We start from the raw sequence: 19,131 nt of genomic DNA on the forward strand, positions 1-19,131 counted from the left end.
AAATTTGAGGTGTGGTGGCTCTTGCATGTAATAGCATTGGTATCAAGATGTAATCAATCCATGACCAGGAATTTGTGAAGGTTCCGGGGGTGCTCGATAGACATGCAATTGACAGGTATCTGTATCCAAAACAGCAGATTCACTCTAGAAACCAAGGCCTCCAAAGACGTCTTGGGGGAACAGTATCATTGCCTCTGGCACATTGTGAATTTCCAATTGCACAGATGAATCATGAAGCAGAGGCTGTGGTAATCAATTTCTGGGAACTGTTCCTGGGTCTCTCTTAGAAATGTCTAGCACTTACAATATTGGTGTACTGATGCCACCTACTAAGTCCCACTATTGGAGAGAGAGTGCCAGGTTGAGGGAGCCATGAAGGTTTTGGTGTTCCTCCATGTTGAGCTGTTCATAGGGTCCCGTTGGAACCAAGTGAGAAAGGTGTTCCAACATCTCATTTTTTTTTTTTTTAATCCTACAGAAAACCTCTTAAAAAAGGAGAATATTCTCAGACATTCTAATGTCTGAAGAGTCCACTCTTTCTGATTACTATCTTTAAATGACCCTCTTTAATAATAAAAAACAAACAAACAAACAATGCCCTTATGAATGGAAGCATCCACCTGAGGATATCACCCTGTTTCTCATCCCTAGTTATCATTTCTCTCTTCTTTGTATTTCAGACGTCCTCTTTGTGGACCACTGGTTTTAGGTCCCTAATTGGAGCCTGAGAACTGCTTCTTGACATTGAGCTAAAGGAAATAGTACTAAAGGAAATAATATGGGGTTTTCTCTGTATTTTACCTTTCTTATCTTCTGCCTTTTCCTCCCGAGGTGGTGATTTCTCAGATACAGAGCCATTACCTTCTTCAGACTTCCCTACATTCTCCTCTCGGGTAGACTCCTCTCCGATGGGTATCATGTGCCCGTTTGAATTTTCAAAGTTAACTGTTACATCTCCATCTAAAATGGGAAAGAAACACCTGGATGTCTAACTTGATGGCTTTTTGAAATCCAGTTTCCCAGTAACTAGGATGGCAGGATCTGAGTTCGTGTTGCTATCCCTGGAGCCAAATCACCATGTTCCACTAAACAACTTGTCTAAAATGAAAGAGCTAGAAAATCCTTAGTCTTGAGAGAAAGCAGCTAAGGAGGGAAAAATCCATGTGCCATTTCCAGGCAGTGTGACTGATTATCCTTATTGCACGATACCCCAGGGCAGTGGAGTCCCTCTGTTCTTGTGCTTAGATTTTGTTGAAGTCATTATTTATGTGTTTCTTTGTCATCCAGAAACTGAATGGTGAAAGGAATAATCTGAAAAATGGAATAAACATTTTAACATGCACCAAAAACAACAAGGTGTATGCGAATACACAAATAACATGAAATGTAATTACACATACAAACAATTAGAGGGGGAACAGGAACGGTTCCAAGCACCTCTGTCTGCAGAATGTATTACATACGTGATGTGCTGACTTCACACAGTAATGCATCTGCCACTCTGTGTTCAGGGGGAAGATGGTAGCAAGGCTACGTTTATTTTCATTGTCTTATTTATGGAAAGATTAAAATGTACTCAGGCAATTGTTATATATAATTACCCAAAAGTCTATAAGGTAGCCTAATAATAACTAGAAAACGTTAGTTTAAAAAAATACATGGAAAAGAGCAGTCATAGAGGAATATTTTAAAATCACAGCTTAAAATAAAATTGCCAATATATTATCTAAATCATAAAAAACTAATTTTAATCCTTGAACTTTCATAGTTCCTGAGGTTTTCTAAAGTGAAAGATATCTTGCAGAAACTTCCAATTTAGTGATGCTTGAAAAGATTACCCCTACGCCATCTATGGAAAAATTAAAGAGGCACTCCATTGTAAAAGCAAAATCAATGAATTAAAGTTCTGATTCAGTAGAGTTGAAGAAATGCATGATTAGAGATGGTTTTATGCAATTGTTCATTAATTTTAAGTCATTATAAAACAAAATATTTCTCAAATTTTCATTGCTTTGGTTCAATAATAAAATTCATTGGCCTTCTTAACAACAACAACAAAAATAGGCATGACCAGTAAAAAATAAATATTATGGAATTATGTCATGCTCAAAATGAAAAGCAACTGTTGCTTAGTCAAGTAAACTACTAAAAACCTATAATCTGATTCCTGCATAAAACTAAAATAGACAATCATTAAAGGAAATACCACTGCCAGCAAATCCTATTTCAATAAAATCAAGGTAAGAATTATTTGGTTTCAAGCAATTAGCTATAGAAGAAGGAGGTGGGTTACAATATGCCCAGATAAAATTAAAATGATGTAAGAAAAAACAATTCCAGCCAGATGCGGAGTTGCATGCCTGTAATCCCAGTGAGGCTGGATGATGGTGAGTTCAAAGTCAACCTTAGCAACTTAGCAAGGCCCTAAGCAACTCAGTGAGACTCTGTCTCAAAATCAAATATTAAAAGGGCTGAGGATAGACGATTCCAAGTGAAATATAAAATATAGAAATATACAAAATAAAAATATATAATATATAATATAAATAATATAAAAATAAATATAAAATAATATAAAAGTAAAATTTACATAAAATGTAATATATAAAAATATTAAAAGGGCTGGGAATAGACAATCCAAGTAAAATTGAAAAACACTTCTTTGTATAAAATTCTTCAGATATAAGAAAAATTTTTAAAAATTAACTAAAATTTACCTGTGTATTCATTCTTTGACGTTAGTTGGTAATAAACAGATATTAAAATCACGTTAATGACAATTTTAAGTGATTACATGAAAACTTTTCGGTAGGCTAAATAACTGATTTTTTAAAAAGTTCAGACCAAAAAAAGCTAGAGAGAAAATTAGGTTTGTCATAAGAAGAAATTAGATTATCACATGACAGAAATAGTCAATGATGTGGGAAGATACTTACTTTGAGGTGTGAAATAAAACTAGTGTGTATAAAAATAATTATAAACCAAAGAGGCGTGGTTGCAATAAATATGGGATTTAAGAATAAAACAGAAAAGAACTGAAGATACTAACCCTTCGTGTATGGACTGAAAAGATTTTCTAGTTCTGTGGGTTAAAAAAAAGTTGTTTCAGCATTAAAATAAATGAAACCCTTGATGTGGAGCATCACTCCAAGCCAAAGTCAAGGAAGGTGCTAGGAGATGGTGAAGCAGCACAGGCTGAGAAGCTGGAGCCCTCGTAAGCAAAGGAACCAGAACTCAGCAAATCGCTGAGCTTAAGCAAAAGGAGACACAAAGCAAAACAAACCAGTCATTCAATAAGAGCATTCGAGTGTTGGAAGGGGGTTACCCCTTTCTGGTAAACAGGGGCACAGCAGGTAGGGTTAAAGGAGGAACAGGGAGGAGGGAATCATATATGACCAAAGGTAGGTGACTCATCACAAGGGGGAAGCCACACCAGCAGAGAAGAAAGGAGGACAGCAAACGGGCCAAGACCCTTGTGTGCCCTCATGTTAAAGGTAAGGAGAAGCTGGAAGGAAAGGACCAGAGTTAAGGACCGAACCTGGACTAGACCACGCACAGGATTCTCAGGAGAGATTAACTGCTGAACTCTTAGACTGAAGTTATCTCTTGGTGGAAAGTAAGACAATCTAAAGGGAATAATAATAATAGCTGAGAGTGAGGATGGGATGGGGTCAAACCCAGGGCAGCTAGAGGGACTTAAAAGTCTAGCTGGCCTGTGTAATAAAGGGCATAATTGACAAGCACGGTCAAGAGTTACGGGAAGGTCAAGATCAAGGCCAAGAATGAATCTTCACTGGCAGAGGCGAGGAGGCTGTCACCAGAAATGCAGCTTCTAGTCTCTTAGACTGAAACTCTCAAGGTAATTGTTTTTAGGAAAATGACATAAAACTCTTTTCTCCAGCCCTCGGCTGAAAAGGGGAAGAGCTCTATTTCCAAGGGGCACCCCTGGGAACTTCCAAACATTAGATAATTTTTGTAGTTCTACACAAGGTCCAGGAAAAAGGTAGAAAGCAAAATTCAGTATGTTTATTGTGTTTAGGTTAAAGGTTATCTTGTTCATTTACGTTTCAAAAACTTCTAATATTCAGCAGCAAAAGATTAAAAAAAAAAGGTCAAATAGAGTCAGATTTCTGGAACATAAGTATTTATTAATCCAAGAAATTGTAACCTATGCTGCAAATGGCTTAATGGATTAGACAGAATAAAACCAAACAGTACTAAGCATTTCTTTAAATTGACCATTGCTACTTGACTATAGAAAAAGCAAAATCTTTTTCTTCTTACCATTTTTAATTAAAAGAAAAAGAAGCCTCTAATCACTATCTTTAAACCTACTGTTTTCAGTTATAAATTTCACTTTTTTTTTTTCTTTCTTTAAAATATTTTCAAATAAAGAATACCAAACAAATGCATGGTCAATCCATAAAGCTGATGGTCAGTATGTAGCTCTCAGTGGCCACAGAATTTCTCTACTGCCTGCAGAGGAGCCGGACATGACATGAATTTTGATATTGTTTATCTACCTTCAAATCCTTCAAATTAAAAAGGCTAAGGAAGTGTTTTTTTTTTTTTTTTTATTATTTTTAAAAGTTCCAGACAGGAAATAAATAGCTTCAAGGTAACAGAAAGTTGGGGAAGACATAAAGTTCATTTATAGAGTGAGAGAAGTTTGACAGGTCAGAAGCTGAAATAAAATATCTAAATTATGAGGGCTTAGTAAAAAATGGTACTATTCACTTCTGATACCCCACACCACCACTTTTTTTTTTTTTTTTTTTTTTTTAAAGCAGGAGTAAAACAGTAAAGCACTTCCCAGCTCCATTTTGGAATTATTCAGATATTGGAAAAAGTATGTCATTTCAATTTATAAGTGACAAATGCCAAAAAATGTTAGTTCTTTGCAAAGAAACATGTTCCAGGAAAAAAGAGAAAAACTATTCTTTTGATTCTAAATGAATAGCATGTTATTTGTTCCTATAAAACAATGATAATACTTCACCTCTCCAAGCAAAGGGGGAGGTAAGAGATAATTCAACAAAGTTGTAACAAATGTCCTTTAGTTTGAACAGTAGTGGGAATAAAGAGAGTCACTCCAGTATGAATTATTTGGAGTAATAACTAGTGCTGGTTGGTGTCTTCTTTTAAGAGTTAAACTCAGTTTCTATCTAATCCTTAGCTTTTTTGAGCATGATTCCTTGTTTGGAGGATAGAGGAAAAACAGGAAGGAGGTTAAAGGAAAGGGACAAATAAAACTAGAAATAAGCATTGTTAGAGACAACGTGAGAAGCAGTTAGATTCAGAAAAAAGAAAAGAGAATAATACTGAAAAAAATTACTTGAGAGAAAGGATAAAGCAGATGAATTTGCCCATTCATGCCTTATTGATTGAGCATACGAACATATCACAAAGAGTAAAGAACAAGAAGCATGTTTGCTGTCTCTTCTTTTATTGAGTCTTAAGAAATAAAATAAGGCATGAAGAAGCTGCATTTAGTCAAACAACCAAATTTAACTTGAGAGAAAGATTCAAGCTCAAGAACAGAGAAGAGGAGTCATGCAAGCACTGTGTTGTTATCTGTGTCTCTAGCCACCAATGCGCCTGGGTAGTTTTGGGTTCAGAGTGACCAATGGTGAAGTATTCACCAAAATAGTCACTGGACTTCTTTTCTATAATACCTCAGATTCTCTGCTGCCCACAATGGCATTCCAAATCAAAGCAAGACTCTAGCAGCATTACTTGCTGCTTTATCTGACAAAGAGCACGATCATCTTAAATTTCAAGAGAAAAATGAAAGAAAGACCGAAGGATGAAGGATCAATTATTTTAAAGGTATGATTAATTTCCTCACCTTGATCAGGCAACTCCTTAAGCACGCCCCTTCTTATCAGCTCCTCTCTACTTTGTCTTGTGGATATCTTCCTCTCTAATACTTTTGAAAAGAATAAGCACAAGTAAGAATCAAGTCATCGCTTAAAATAATTATGCACATCATTCCAAGTGGAATTGAACACATTCATTCCCATGAGGCTCAAACCCCAGCCCAGAAACAGGTATGACTGGAGCTGAACCCACTCAGGCAGGACAAAGGCAAATGACTCCAGATCATGACCTCTAGCCCAGCCACCATCCCTGGTCTTTCAAATGGTAATCCGTGGCTAAGGATCCAGATGTAATATTCCACACTGACCACAGAGACAGAGGTCACTTCGTGCTTTGAAACTGCTTTTTTTTTTTTTTTTTTTTTTAGTAACAAGTCATTTCAATACATGTGTTTCTATAGATATAATAGATATACAGTTATGAAGAGGATACCTATGTTCGCTTTTAAAAATACCAACAAGCCACACACTTCCAGTAAACATTCAGGTAACTCATCTGAACCCAGTGAGAAGGGACGACTTTTCTAGTACTTTCTTTTACACCATCTACGATAGAGATTCAGCACCTTGCACTTCTGTTAACTCTTTGCCCTCCCATAGTCAAAATTCCAGGGGTTCTGGTATGACCAACCCAAGTCTTAGGAGGGGAAAGAAGGGTGTTAGATATCTGCAGCTTTCACAGGCATGTCAGGGGATGGTGTCCTAATACCGAGTCTTCCACCTTCTGGAAAGGGTCCGTATTCCTGGCACTTCAGAACAGAGCTCAGGGGCATGCGGGCAGGACATCCATAATGCTTACCTTCTATGTGCATAACTTTGGTTCTGAACTCTACAGGGTCTATGGAACCATTAGCTTCAAATACTGGTTTCAGGGACACAGGCATGTCACCTACCAATCCTGAGTCAACTTCCCCCAAAGTGTGTCCTGCAAAACTTCATTCCCTCCAGATGCATTGTTCAAAAAGTACCTTGACACAGTAGAGAAGGGCCAGGTAAGGGGTCCACTTTGAGAAGAAAGAAAGTTATGTTGGGGGAGACTCAGCAGCCAAAGAAGGCCTAGACTTCTGACCTCCATAAGATTCCCATCCTGGTTTTATAATTCGCAAATCACAGAACTACTCCGAACGACACAATTTCAGCTAAACCAAAGGCAAACTAAAGCCCATTACCCTCAGACGTGCCTTGACAAACACAAAGGGAGCACATGACGCACTAAAAACACATTTTCTCCTATGCTCTCGGTGGCCTGAAGCAAGGACACTGATGGCAGAGAGGGCAGAGTGGATGTGCCTGGAGCAGCAAGCTTAGAACCAAGTCCCCATAAGTGTTTATTAATGGCCTGAGCCCCAGAATAGCAACACTCAGTCTCTCTTGAAGAAGTTGGATTTGTTCCCCTTTCCGATAGCTAGCAATTGTGTGTTTCTTTTTTATCCTGGTTTCTAGAAAGTTCTGATAGAAACTTGATATTTCCCCCAGATTTCACATGCCGCTTCATGACTTTTCCTTCCCCACCCTCTGACTTCATTTATAGCGTATGTACAGTATAGCTGCTCTTTGTTGTAGGTACTGCCAAAGGTATTTTGGTTAGAATCAAAAGAATAACAATGAGCACCTTACCGGGTTTAGTGGAGACATACATGGAAGCTTCCCCTCACCCACTCCACTCCCCATCCTTCCTTCCAGAAGCAACCAACCATAGCTCTCTCAAAGGCTGGTGATTTCCCTTTTTTCTTATTTATTTATTTATTTATTTATTTATTTATATGTGGTGTTGAGGATCAAACCCAGGGCCTCGCACATGCCAGGCAAGCACTCTACCACTGAGCCACAACTCCAGTCCCAAGGTTGGTGACTTCAAAGGATAGACTTAACAGAGAAGGAGGTGAGGGATTCTTCTAGAGGTGTTCTTTCTGATAGAAAGAGCACTACTGTTTAAATACAGTGTCAATTTGCTCAGACTCTTGTCTAAGAGGAACACATATCAGTGCAGGAAGTCACAGGACAACACCCAAAATGACAGCTGGAGCATTGCTTAGATTTTGCAGGTGGTGTGGAAGGACCCAAGACACTGCCGCCTCCCAAAGCCTGCCCAAACCCTTCAGCTTGCCTGGGATCGGAGGGCAGCACAATGCTATAGACCTCTTGCAACAGGTGTCTCAGTCCCCACTCCTGGGATGGGTCCAGGACCTCCCGGCTGTTCTGCCCTAAACTTGCAGCCAGAGGTGGCAACTGCCATAGCATGTGCTGCTGGTCCCCGGGTCGGTCACATTCTGGCAACCCAAACAACACTGACGATTCCAAATGCAATCACTCTGGGTGGCTTTCTTATCTTCATCCACCCTCTGCTCAGATGAAACAGAACTTTCAATAGTTTGCTACTTTAGTAAAGTTGCCTCAAACATAATGTGGTTATCAGGAGTCCTGGATGCTAGACCCAGAACTCCTGCAACAAGTGACCTTGGGCAGTCACTTCAATTTCCAGGTCCTCTAATCCACGATCTGTAAAATGAGGGACGAGAGTCAATGACCACTAAGGACAAGCCGTCCGGCTGAAACAGCACGTGAGCCTGTATCATGAATGAAGGCCATTCTGTATCTCCGCTTAGGGGCACCTTCAAAAACTTCCATTCTTACACCAAAAACTCATCTCACAGCCTGGAATGTATCCTGTCTACGTTTCTGCCTTTCTGTTATGGGTCCCAGAGGATTTTTTAGTTTGAATTTGGGGTTTTCTGTTGCTTTAATTCTAACTTAATCTTTTCTTTAAAAGGGGGAAAAATTCCTCTCCTTTTTTTCCTTATAAACCCTGGAGCTTTGAAGCAGCAGGTTGGCTTCCTGCCAGCAATCAAAAGCAACAGCTTTGTTCTTCTGCTCTACCTCCTATAAACGGGCCCTGATAGGAAAATGCCGTTGGCTATTTGTTTGGTCTCTGGCTAAAAGCATTTTTAACACATAATGCAGATAACTGTGTACAGGGCCAATGAGAACAAGCTGCAGCCCACTGAGCCTGGAAGGTATGTTGTTGGGCATAAAATTCCAACCCCTGCTCTCACCGAAGTACAAGTATCTTATTCTTCACCTTTTAAAATATTTGCCCTGTGTTTATATAGTGTCTGTGTGTTTGTAGAGCACATTCACTGGGTACTTTGACGGGCTCCGAGGGGTTCTGCATTGGAATGAATCTGGGAGGTCATTCTAGTTCATCGTGCCTCAGAAGACGGGCATCTCAGGAACGTTCCTGACGTGTGCTCACCTGCTTTCAAGCCCGCAGAGGCAGGATGCTCACTTTCCCCACATGGTCCATGTTGGTTATGGATCACCCTCATTTTTAGGGAGTTGTTCCCCATGAGATATCCAAATCTCACTCTCTGTAACTTCTGCACATTAATCAAACCCAAGTTTTTGGTGGCTCCAGACGACAGGAAATTGTGAGCAAAACCTGATCCTAGGTATTGCTCCAGCAGCTCTTTGACTTTGAAGCTCATCCCAATCTGTGCAATGACCTTGATAATACGGGTGGAGGTCCCCACAGTTGTAGCATGAATAAAATATTGCCAGGGAAGAGATTTGAGGGGTGCATGTCACTAGATGTAGTAGCTGTGTCTCTCCAGGAAAAGGACTGCCGCCCATTGAGTAAATAAATGGCTCAGGGTTACTCCGTTCTAATTGAAAAAGCATGAGTGATCCTTCCATTGGGATCAAGCAAAATCATGGTTCCTGGGTCATGCTCTGCACTGGCTGGATTGATGCTCTAGTGTTTCCATCCGGGTTATTGCAGCACTCATTTCTCGGAAGGCGGAGGAAGCACTGCCCACCATTTTCCTGACTTCAAGCTTACACTCCGGTTTCTCAAGTGTTGGAAAAGGATCAGTTTTCCAAAAATTCCCAGTCGCTGTCCATCTCAGTTTGTCCCGCATCAGCTTCTCAGCATGGGTCTCTCAGGCAGCTTCCTGAGGATGTCCCTTCTCCCAGCTGCCTGTCTCCCACCCACCACCCCTTCCTGGCTGTTTGGCTCCTGTCCCTCCAGTGCCTGCTGTCCCCTTTTCCCCTGGGCATGCCTCTGCATAGTGGCCTCTGTCTCTGCCAGGAGACCATTTCCCCAGCTTGGCTCACTCCATCATGACCTGCAAGTTCTGCTCAAAGGTCACCTTATTAGAAACCTGTCAATGTGCACCCGAATAGCTTGCTCTGCTTCCCGTTGTTCCTTATCCATCTTATTTCCTTGCAGAATGTCTCACTCCCTGATGTGTGTAAGTATGATCTCAGAAAATGGAAACTCTGCTTACTGCTGTGTCTCCAGTAGTGACTTGCAGGCTATTGGCACTCAAAATACACGAGTATCTGTTGACTAGGTGAATAAAAGAAAATAGGCTAGTCACTATAACGGATCTGTTTTCTGTCCCTTCCCAGCCTCCAGTTTAGGAGAAAGCAAGGGTGGCTTGTGGAAAACTTTAAGGAACAAGAGCTTTCTGTCTTCTCCCTCCTTTACTCTTTGGCTGGGAAGGTCCAAGGGAAAATTCTCGGCTTTCTGTCCTATGGATCTTCTGAAAAAGGCTCTGTATGCACTGAAGAAGGGAGCCCACAGTGTGCAGAGGACAGACACCAGTGGCTAACAGGGTGTAGCACACGACTGGCTGGGCGCTTCATAAATTAGAAGTGATTTATGATGTCCTGGGCATGGTGTGGTAGCCGTGGAGCCTGCATTCAGGAAAAGAGGCTGGGGCATATGCCACCGGCTCCGTTCAGTGGATACTTGGCCTGGGTTTCATATGACTCTGGAAGTATCTGTGAGAGTAAATCTTGTAGTCAACAAGTCACTTGTGTTCTCATTTGGCGAGGAAAGAGAGTCCTAATTCTCAATTCTAACACCGTTTAATGACTGAACAAAATAGAAGAGCAAATAGAGACTATTAAATAAGCGTGCCTTGTTATCTTCTTGGTTCTGAGTAGTGAATGGCCTTACTGTAAAAGTGTGACAGAAACACAGAAAACCACTTGTCCTGTGTTGAAAGTGCTCTATAAGAGCTGGCTGGGCTTTACTCCTCCTCAATAGCAGTTACAGAAAAGAGAATGTCAGAAAATGGTCTGCTTTCTAAAAGACCCTTCACTAAGGCTAGGTGGCTAGTGTTTGAAGAAACAACCACCCCAGTGCCACCCAACAGCACACTGCGAAAGCCTTCCGAAACATCCCAAGAATGTAAAGTGGAGAAATAAAGCCAACACCCCCACCTGGAAACACACAGGGTCTGGACATTTTCTTGTTTATCTGATCATGCCATTCCCCTGCTCAAAAACGCTCAGGTTAAAGAAGAGTTCCTCGGAGCAGCAACCAGCTTTATACCTGGTCCTGCTAACCATTCTTCCACTCACTCTTTTTACACCTTTTTTTTTTTTAATAAGTTCAATGTTAAATTCAAACTTTACTTCTTATCATTTCCTAAACATCTGCAGCACCTCCTCAGCTCTGTTCCTTCATTTACTCTTTATTCTTCCTAGTGTTAGACTGTTTCCTTCTCTCTCACAGGTAAAATCCTCCCTAGAATTTAAGTAGTCTTCAAATAGCGCCCTCTAATGGGTGATATCACGCCTTCCAAGTAATTTCTCTGTGCCTCAGCTTTTTCATCTGCAAACTGGGATCATAGTTGCTGGTTCTTTTGGATTAAATGACTTAACCCAAGTAAAGTACATAGACCAGTACCTAGAATTTAGAAAGCATTCAACAAATATCAGCTCTTACTTTTATTTCTGTTATAGCATGTTCCACATGTACATCGTTTATTGCTAAATTCATGAGTACATAGTTGTACAGTCACATGACTCTAGTAGAGATACCCTGAGGAATGTCTTGTTTACTATTTTGTACCTAAAATACAGAAAATAATCATACTGCACAGAGCAGCTACTGGGTAATCTATGTGTCTTGTGAGGGGCAGGGCAGCATGCGTAACATCTTTTTCCACTTGTTTTAGAAAGAGACCCCTGATTTTTCCTCTTTTGGAAAACCACTTCTTCCTTCTAGCCTCTAGGCTCTGGGGCTCCCAGATTTTTCCAGTAAGAGATGGTCTCGGGAGGTGAAGAAATAGCTCCTTTTGGAGAGCGCTCGCCTAGCATGCGGAAGGACCACGGTTGGAATCCCAGGCCGCTCAAATGAGAAGAAGAAGAAAAAAACCCGCAAAGAGATGGTCTCACCCTGGCACAGTGATTGGTTCAGAGAGGGACACATGACCAAATTCCACCAATGAGATTCGAGCCCAAGAAATTTGCTGGAGCAATAAAAAAACTAGGCTTTCTCTTCTTCTGGAGCTGTTAAAACTTGGTGAACTGGTCTAGATTTGCTAGTGACCACCTTGCCTGCACAAGAGGAGAGCTTAAAAAAAAAAAATAAGCCAACACATTAGAACATAGACTCAGAAGAGAGAGAAACACAGGCTTCTTCTTTTTTTTTTTTCTTTACCTTTTTTTAATTTTTAAAAGTGTAGATTTTTTAGCTGGTAATGGACCTTTATTTTATTTATTTATATGTGGTGCTGAGAATCAAACCCAGTGCCTCACACATGCCCAGCAAGCGCTCTGCCACTGAGCCCCAGCCCCAGCCCTGAAACACAGATTTCCTGAATGCTGTATTGCCCTGGGTTTTCCAGTTATATGAACCAATAAATTCTGTTCGCTTAAGTCTTTTATGATTCATCAACAGTAAAGAGCCCTGACTAATCTAAAGGTATCAACTAAAGTTTTTAAACTGAATTTTTTTTTCCAGCAGAGAGCAAAGATCCTCGAGGTCTGCGGGGTACAAATATGGAAGGGGAAGTAAACAGACCCTCTTTTTCTCCCCCTTGAGTTTGAAACTTGGTCAGGTCTAAAGAAAGAGGAAGATGGAGAGATCTATGTCCCTTCCTTCTCTTGGGACATTAGTGTCACAACTTCCCCCCAGAAACCTGGTAGTAATCATTATATATTTTGTGCTTAGAGAGCATTTTCATAATTATTGTCTTGTCAGCCCCCACCCCACTATGCCTAAATATAGGCTAAGCAATTATTTTTATTAATCTCATACAAATAAGGATATTGAAACCTGGAGAAGCTAAATACCCTTTCTGTCTGGTTGAACTTAAGCGTGTCTAACTAAAAGCCTTTTACTCTGCCTTCTCCAATCTGCATTGATAATTTAAAAGATTTCAACTTTCCCATGAAAGTTTTCTAATCTTTCTTCAAGACTTAGGATGGAAGAACAACAGTTTATTTTATTTTTTTATTTTGTGGTACCAGAGATGGAACCCAGGGCCTTTGCACATGCTGGGTAAGCACTCTACCACTGAGCTACATTACATCCCCAGCCCTTAGATGGTTGTGTATTTGCATAGTTCAAATCATAAAAGGCTACAGTTATGATTCTCACTCTCACCCTGCCCTTCACCTATACAGATAGAACCGCCTCCATCTCTACAAGCAATTAACTTTTATTGGGTGTTATGTCTTCTAGATTTCTGGGGAAAATTCAAATATTCATTTTGATTTTGTCCTTTTTATACAAAAGGTAAGATGTTTTACAAACCATTCAGCATCATATTTTTTCATTGAACAAATGTATGTAATAGCTTTAAAATTTCAGGAGACAAGATGGACAGAAAAGGTTGGGGTGGGAAGAGAGAGGAGGTGACTACCTTTGACCTGTGCACATATCAGAAGCCAAAATCACTTCTGCTTCCACAGGAGGCAAGCTGGGAATGGCTATGGCAGGTCAGCTTGAGGGGACCTGGGTTGATATTCTCAGGGGATAAAGGTTCAGAACTCAAACAATGAGCAAGTGCTCTATCCCAGATGGGCCAGGAAGTACAGGGAATCTCAGGAGAGTAATCAGAGGCCTGGGCTCAAGTGCTTCGGGGAACACACGCCCCTGTCCTTCCTCCTTCCACTCTGGCTCTCACGAACGCGTGGGAAACACAAATGCCCAAGACAGGCGCTTTGGGACTCATCCAGTTCAATGAAAAGATGGTATGTTTCCATTTCTTGTTTTCAGTATGAGGATCCAGACCAAGACCTGGTGAGGCCACAGGGGTACTGACGTTTGAAATGAGGATAATGATGATCATCCCAGGCTGGAGGAATGACTGAAATGTGAGTCCTAGCTCTTCACGGCGACGAGGGTTTTCACACTGGATCGCGAACGAAGTTCATTGGAGAGAAATCTGGAGAGCCTGCCTCCTGACACCCGGCTGCACGATCGGGCTCCGACACTCTTATGCAATTGACAGAGTCCACAGCTATGATCAAGATGGGGTATCTCCTTTCCCTTTAGATCAGGCAGTCAATGACAAGAAAGATCAGATACAAAAGACCTTGGTGACCCCAAACTATCCAGACCAGGACATTCCCACTCATTTAAACATCTACTACCTGGGTTTAGGGTGTCTGAAACTCTTCGATTTATCTTTTAATTTTTTATAGACTGCATTTTGATTCATTGTACACAAATGGGGTATATCATTTGGTTTCTATGGTTGCACACGATGTAGATTCACACCATTTGTGTAATCATACATGTACATAGGGTAATGATGTCGGTCTCATTCCACCATTTTTTCGTACTTCCCTCCCTCTCATTTCCTCCTACATAATCCAAAGCTCCCCCATTCTTCCCTCACTCCCCACCCCCCAGCCCCGTTATATATCATTCTCTACTTATCAGGGAAAACATTCAGCCTTTGGTTTTGGGGGACTGGCTTATTTCACTTAGCATGATATTCTCCAATTCCATCCATTTATTTGCAAGTGCTATTCTTTATGGCTGAATAGTATTCCATTGGGTGTGTGTCTGATATATATATATATATATATATATATATATCAGACTTTCTTTATCCATTCATCTGTGCAAGGGTATCTAGGTGGTTCCACAATCTAGCTATTGTGAATTGAGCTGCTATAAACATTAATGTGGCTGTGTTACTATAGTACGCTGATTTTAAGTCCTTTGGGTATAAACTGAGGAGTGGGATAACTGGGTCAAAATGTGGGTCCATTCCAAGTTTTCTGAGGGTTTTCCATACTGCTTTCCAGAGTGGCTGCACAAATTTTATTTATTTATTTATATACGGTGCTGAGGATAAAACCCAGGGCTTCGCACATGCTAGGCAAGCACTCTACCACTGAGCCACAACTCCAGACCCCCAAATAGCCTGTTTTTCCTTAGTCAATCCATGAACAACACTCATCAACTCAAAGTAATAGGTGGGGCAACCCAATATAAGTTAGTAAGATTTGAATAGGAGTTTCCAAAAACCCATGTTTATTACTTTCATACACATATCTGACCAGACTAGGTTTCTTAGGGTGATTAAAATCTTGGTTTTCTTGAGCATTTTACACATTTCTCTCCTCTCCCTACTATCTTGCCTACACAATAGAATGAGAATATTTGTAAAGAACAATATTCCTCTGGTAAAACTGGTCTGGACCTCCATTAAACCAGGAGGTGTAAACCATCCCTGATTCCTGTTTGGCCCTGCAGTGGTAGGACAAACGGTAACTTGAATGAAAACTTATTTTCCAAGATTAAACACAAAAAACAGGGCTTGGGTAAGTCTGCCTTTTTACCGTGGCTGAAACTATAATGATTAAAGTTTGAGAGCAAAGGTCACTTTCAACTTTGACAAACACTCTCTTTCAATAACCTCCCTCCTCACTGTTTCAAATTCTGATTATGAGGGTGATATCAAGATCTCACCATTTTCTATATACATGTTTTTATTTGTTCTAATTAGTTATACATGACAGTAGAATGCACTTGGACATGTCATACATAAATATGTGATTTCTCATTCTTCTGGTTGTACATGTTGCAGAACCACACTGGTCGTGTGGTCATACATGTACACAGAAGAATAAAGTCTGATTCATTTTCCTACCCTTCTTTCCCCCATATCCCCTTCTCTTCCCTTCGCACCCCTCTGTCTAATCCAAAGTAGCTCTAGTCCTCCCTAGCCACACCCTCCACCCAGCGGTTGAGAATTAGCATCTGCATACCAGAAAAATCATCTGGCCTTTGTTTTTTGGGGATTGGCTTATTTCCCTTAGCATGATAATCTCCAGCTCCATCCAGTTACTGGCAAATGCCATCATTTCACTCTTCTTTAAGGCTGAGTAATATTCCATTGTGTACATATACCACATTTTCTTTATCCATTCATCTGTTGAAGGACACCTAGGTTGGTTCCATGGTTTAGCTATTGTGAATTGAACTGCTATAAACATTGATGTGGCTGCATCACTGTAGTATGCTGATTTTACGTCCTTTGGGTATAAACCGAGGAGTGGGATAGCAAGATTGAAAGACTAGAAAATAGAACATGGATCAGAAGGTATATATTCCTCTTAAATATAATATACAATACTAAATTTTATATAATAAAATGGATTTCTATATAATATACACACATGTCTTATATGTCATTCTTAGGAGTTAGAATATGTCCTGTGAAGAAGTATTCTACATAGGAGTTTTCATATATATATATTATATATTATATTCACATGTATGTGTAGAATAAATATTATCTTCATAGAGAAATCTGTATTATATTCAATAGACTTCTACATAGCAGAGAATACTTCTATATGGGACATATTCTCACTTCTAAGAGCACCTCTGTGTTCAAAACGGACCCTACATCTTATTAGCAGGTAATCCATCTGGGCTCCTCAACCTCACTGAGTCTGAGTTTCTACATGTAAGAACACAGGCACTGAGACCTAATGTGGATAGATATCAGGGTGATTACACATCTCATCATATGTTTGACACAAAGTACAGACCAAGTAAATATCGGCCTCTGCTCACCCTATTTTCCATTTTCTCCTGTATGCCTTTGTGTAGACCTTTGCTAATATTCTACTAGTAGTTTTACTGTGCTGTGCATATCCACCTAAAAGCAGCACAGTACAGGGGTTAAGAATTAAATCTCAAGCCAGGCCAAATGGTTCAAATATGGATTCTGCTAATCACAAACTCTGGTGCTTAGGGCAAATTGTTTGATTTTTCTGTGCCTCATTATTCATTCATTAGTAAAACTGGGCTTGTAATGTGACATTCTCATAGAGTAATTGGGAAGATTACAAACATTTAAAACAGCATCTGATACAATAAAAATATAACTAGAATGAGTTATTGTGATTAATATTTACATTTTTCCTTCCAACACTAAGTTTAATCCTAAGTAAAATTTCAAATGAATAACATCATTTTTTGGGTTTTGCTTTTTCAAAAAAGTACTTTATTTCATAATGTTGTATATGTAGCAAATGGCATAAATTATCCAAAGGGAACATTTTTTAAACCTTGGGGTGTGATAATTAATTTGAAGTTTTTAGTACTGAGTTGAACTGAAAAGAATCAGCAAAAAGAAAGAAGTACGTAATGCCAGCAATATGTCAATATCTGACTAAAAATTGATGATTAAACTTTAATTGGCATCCTGAATGTTTTCATCTAAAGTCTCCTTTAAGAACAAATTATAGGAGTTAGGAGAAGGGAAAATTGAGAGGTGGTTGTTATTTTTGGTGGTACTGGGAACTGAACCCAGGGCCTCAAGTGCTAGGTAAGCGATCCACCCCTGAGCCACATCCCCAGCGGGAGAATTGTTATAATGGTAGTTTAGTTTTGTAAGATGAAAAGTTCAGGAGTTCTGTTAACAGCAACATGAATATACTTAACATTAGTGATCTGTACACTTAAAAATGATTAAGATGGTAAATTTTATGTGATGTACTTTTCCTACCATAATTTAGAAAAATTATAAAACTTTTTCAGACTATGGAGTACTGCATAAATGCTAAGATGAAAAATGAATGAAAAGGAATTTTAACAACACCAATGCAAAAGGAGTTTCCTAACTTTTCCCCAATATCCAGTCTTCTTTCCAACCATGTTTCTTAACTTTCTTCTATTTCTCAGGTAGCCTCTTAAATTATATAAGAGTTAACAAACAAACATTTATGCTTCATATTTAAAGAAATTTCATGAGTTTCAAGACCTACAGTCTGGATTCTGGAACCAGTTGAAGAAAACTTGGGACAAAATGTGTTCCTAGTCTAGATGAGTAAATAAATGTCTTCTGTTTACCATGAAAGGAAGAGGAATTAAGATGGCAGCTTGTATTCCAAGTGGGAAACAGGTCAGGGAAATACGCAAGCCAGAAAACAGTGGCTTTCCAGGACTCAGCCCCTGAGATAAGGACAGGATTCATATCACAGGATGAAAAAAACAAAACCGAAACACAACGGGAAATAATATGCAAAGGAAATAAAATAATGGGCTTTCCTGACATGAGTTCTCTGACCCAGGCCAGAAGGAGTTCTGTAGGATCTTGAGACGTGTTTAAAGTGGTACCACTCCAAAGGAAAATGAAATGAGGAAATTATTCACCCAAGTAAGGGTATAAACAATCAGATCCTCTCTTGAAGCAAAGCAAGCTCATTTGTCTCAAACTGATGAAACCTCATTTTATTAAAAGATTGATGGGAATGTTGCTCCTTTCCTCTTTATCCCTCTTAAGAATCCAATGTGACGAAGAAATATAAAGAAAGGAAAGCAAAGCTAACAATAATACATTTCAATCGAGTGGGCATATTTTTTAAAATGTCATTTATAATCAGAAATCAGTTCATTTGAGACTGTTTCTGTAGATGGCTTCTTTGGAGTTCCCCTGCCCTAGAAGAACTAACTCCCCCCTGGCAAAGTCTGTGCCCTTGAGTTACTAGTCAGATCTATGAAGCTACAAATTTAAACCCCAAGCTCGACTTGGATTAAACAGGCAATAATCCATTCTCTCAAATGTACAGGAAGCAAGGGAGTCTCCTCAACTCCATTTAAAAACAAGAGTCTATGGTTTATTAATCTGTAGATGGTAGGTCCTGATGGTTTAGTCCTTTCATTGTGCAGCTGGCTATTTTAAGCTTGTGATGGAAAGTTACCATATTTATGAAACCAACTGATTTCAATTATGACAAACGCACAAAAACCTAGCTCTCATGTGATATTATGCTATCTCATAAATGGGCTTCACCACTAGAACAGACCTCCAATGAATAATAAATGATCCAGAAATAAAGGTGGGGCTATAATGATTCTTTCTACCCACACATGTATACAAAGACTGAGCCAAGAAAAAAAAAATTTTATTCTATTGGAAGAAAAACACTAAAGAGGAACATTTAGTTTCCTATATATGTCATACATGTTAGATGTAAGGAGAAA

General features: G+C 39.6%; 1 protein-coding gene across 11 annotated transcripts in view; it reads right to left on the reverse strand.

The window, feature by feature from the left end:
• Window positions 1-19,131, reverse strand: part of PHACTR2 (phosphatase and actin regulator 2) — a gene marked incomplete at its 3' end in the record, with an annotated part of 255,283 nt that overhangs the window by 55,205 nt on the left and 180,947 nt on the right. For 7 of the 11 annotated variants that reach the window (XM_079146841.1, XM_079146847.1, XM_079146845.1 and 4 more), the window contains exons 3-4: window positions 5,849-5,929; window positions 802-960 (exon numbers count right to left, since the gene is read on the reverse strand). The exons of 1 other annotated variant lie outside the window; for it this stretch is intronic. In XM_079146841.1, the coding sequence (XP_079002967.1) occupies window positions 802-960; window positions 5,849-5,929 (240 nt within the window). The remainder of the gene's footprint in view (window positions 1-801; window positions 961-5,848; window positions 5,930-19,131) is intronic. 3 more of the 11 variants (XM_079146849.1, XM_079146850.1, XM_079146843.1) reach the window with 1 other exon arrangement.

The sequence above is a fragment of the Sciurus vulgaris genome (assembly GCF_902686455.1).
Source record: "Sciurus vulgaris genome assembly, chromosome: 7".
Lineage (NCBI taxonomy): Eukaryota > Metazoa > Chordata > Mammalia > Rodentia > Sciuridae > Sciurus > Sciurus vulgaris.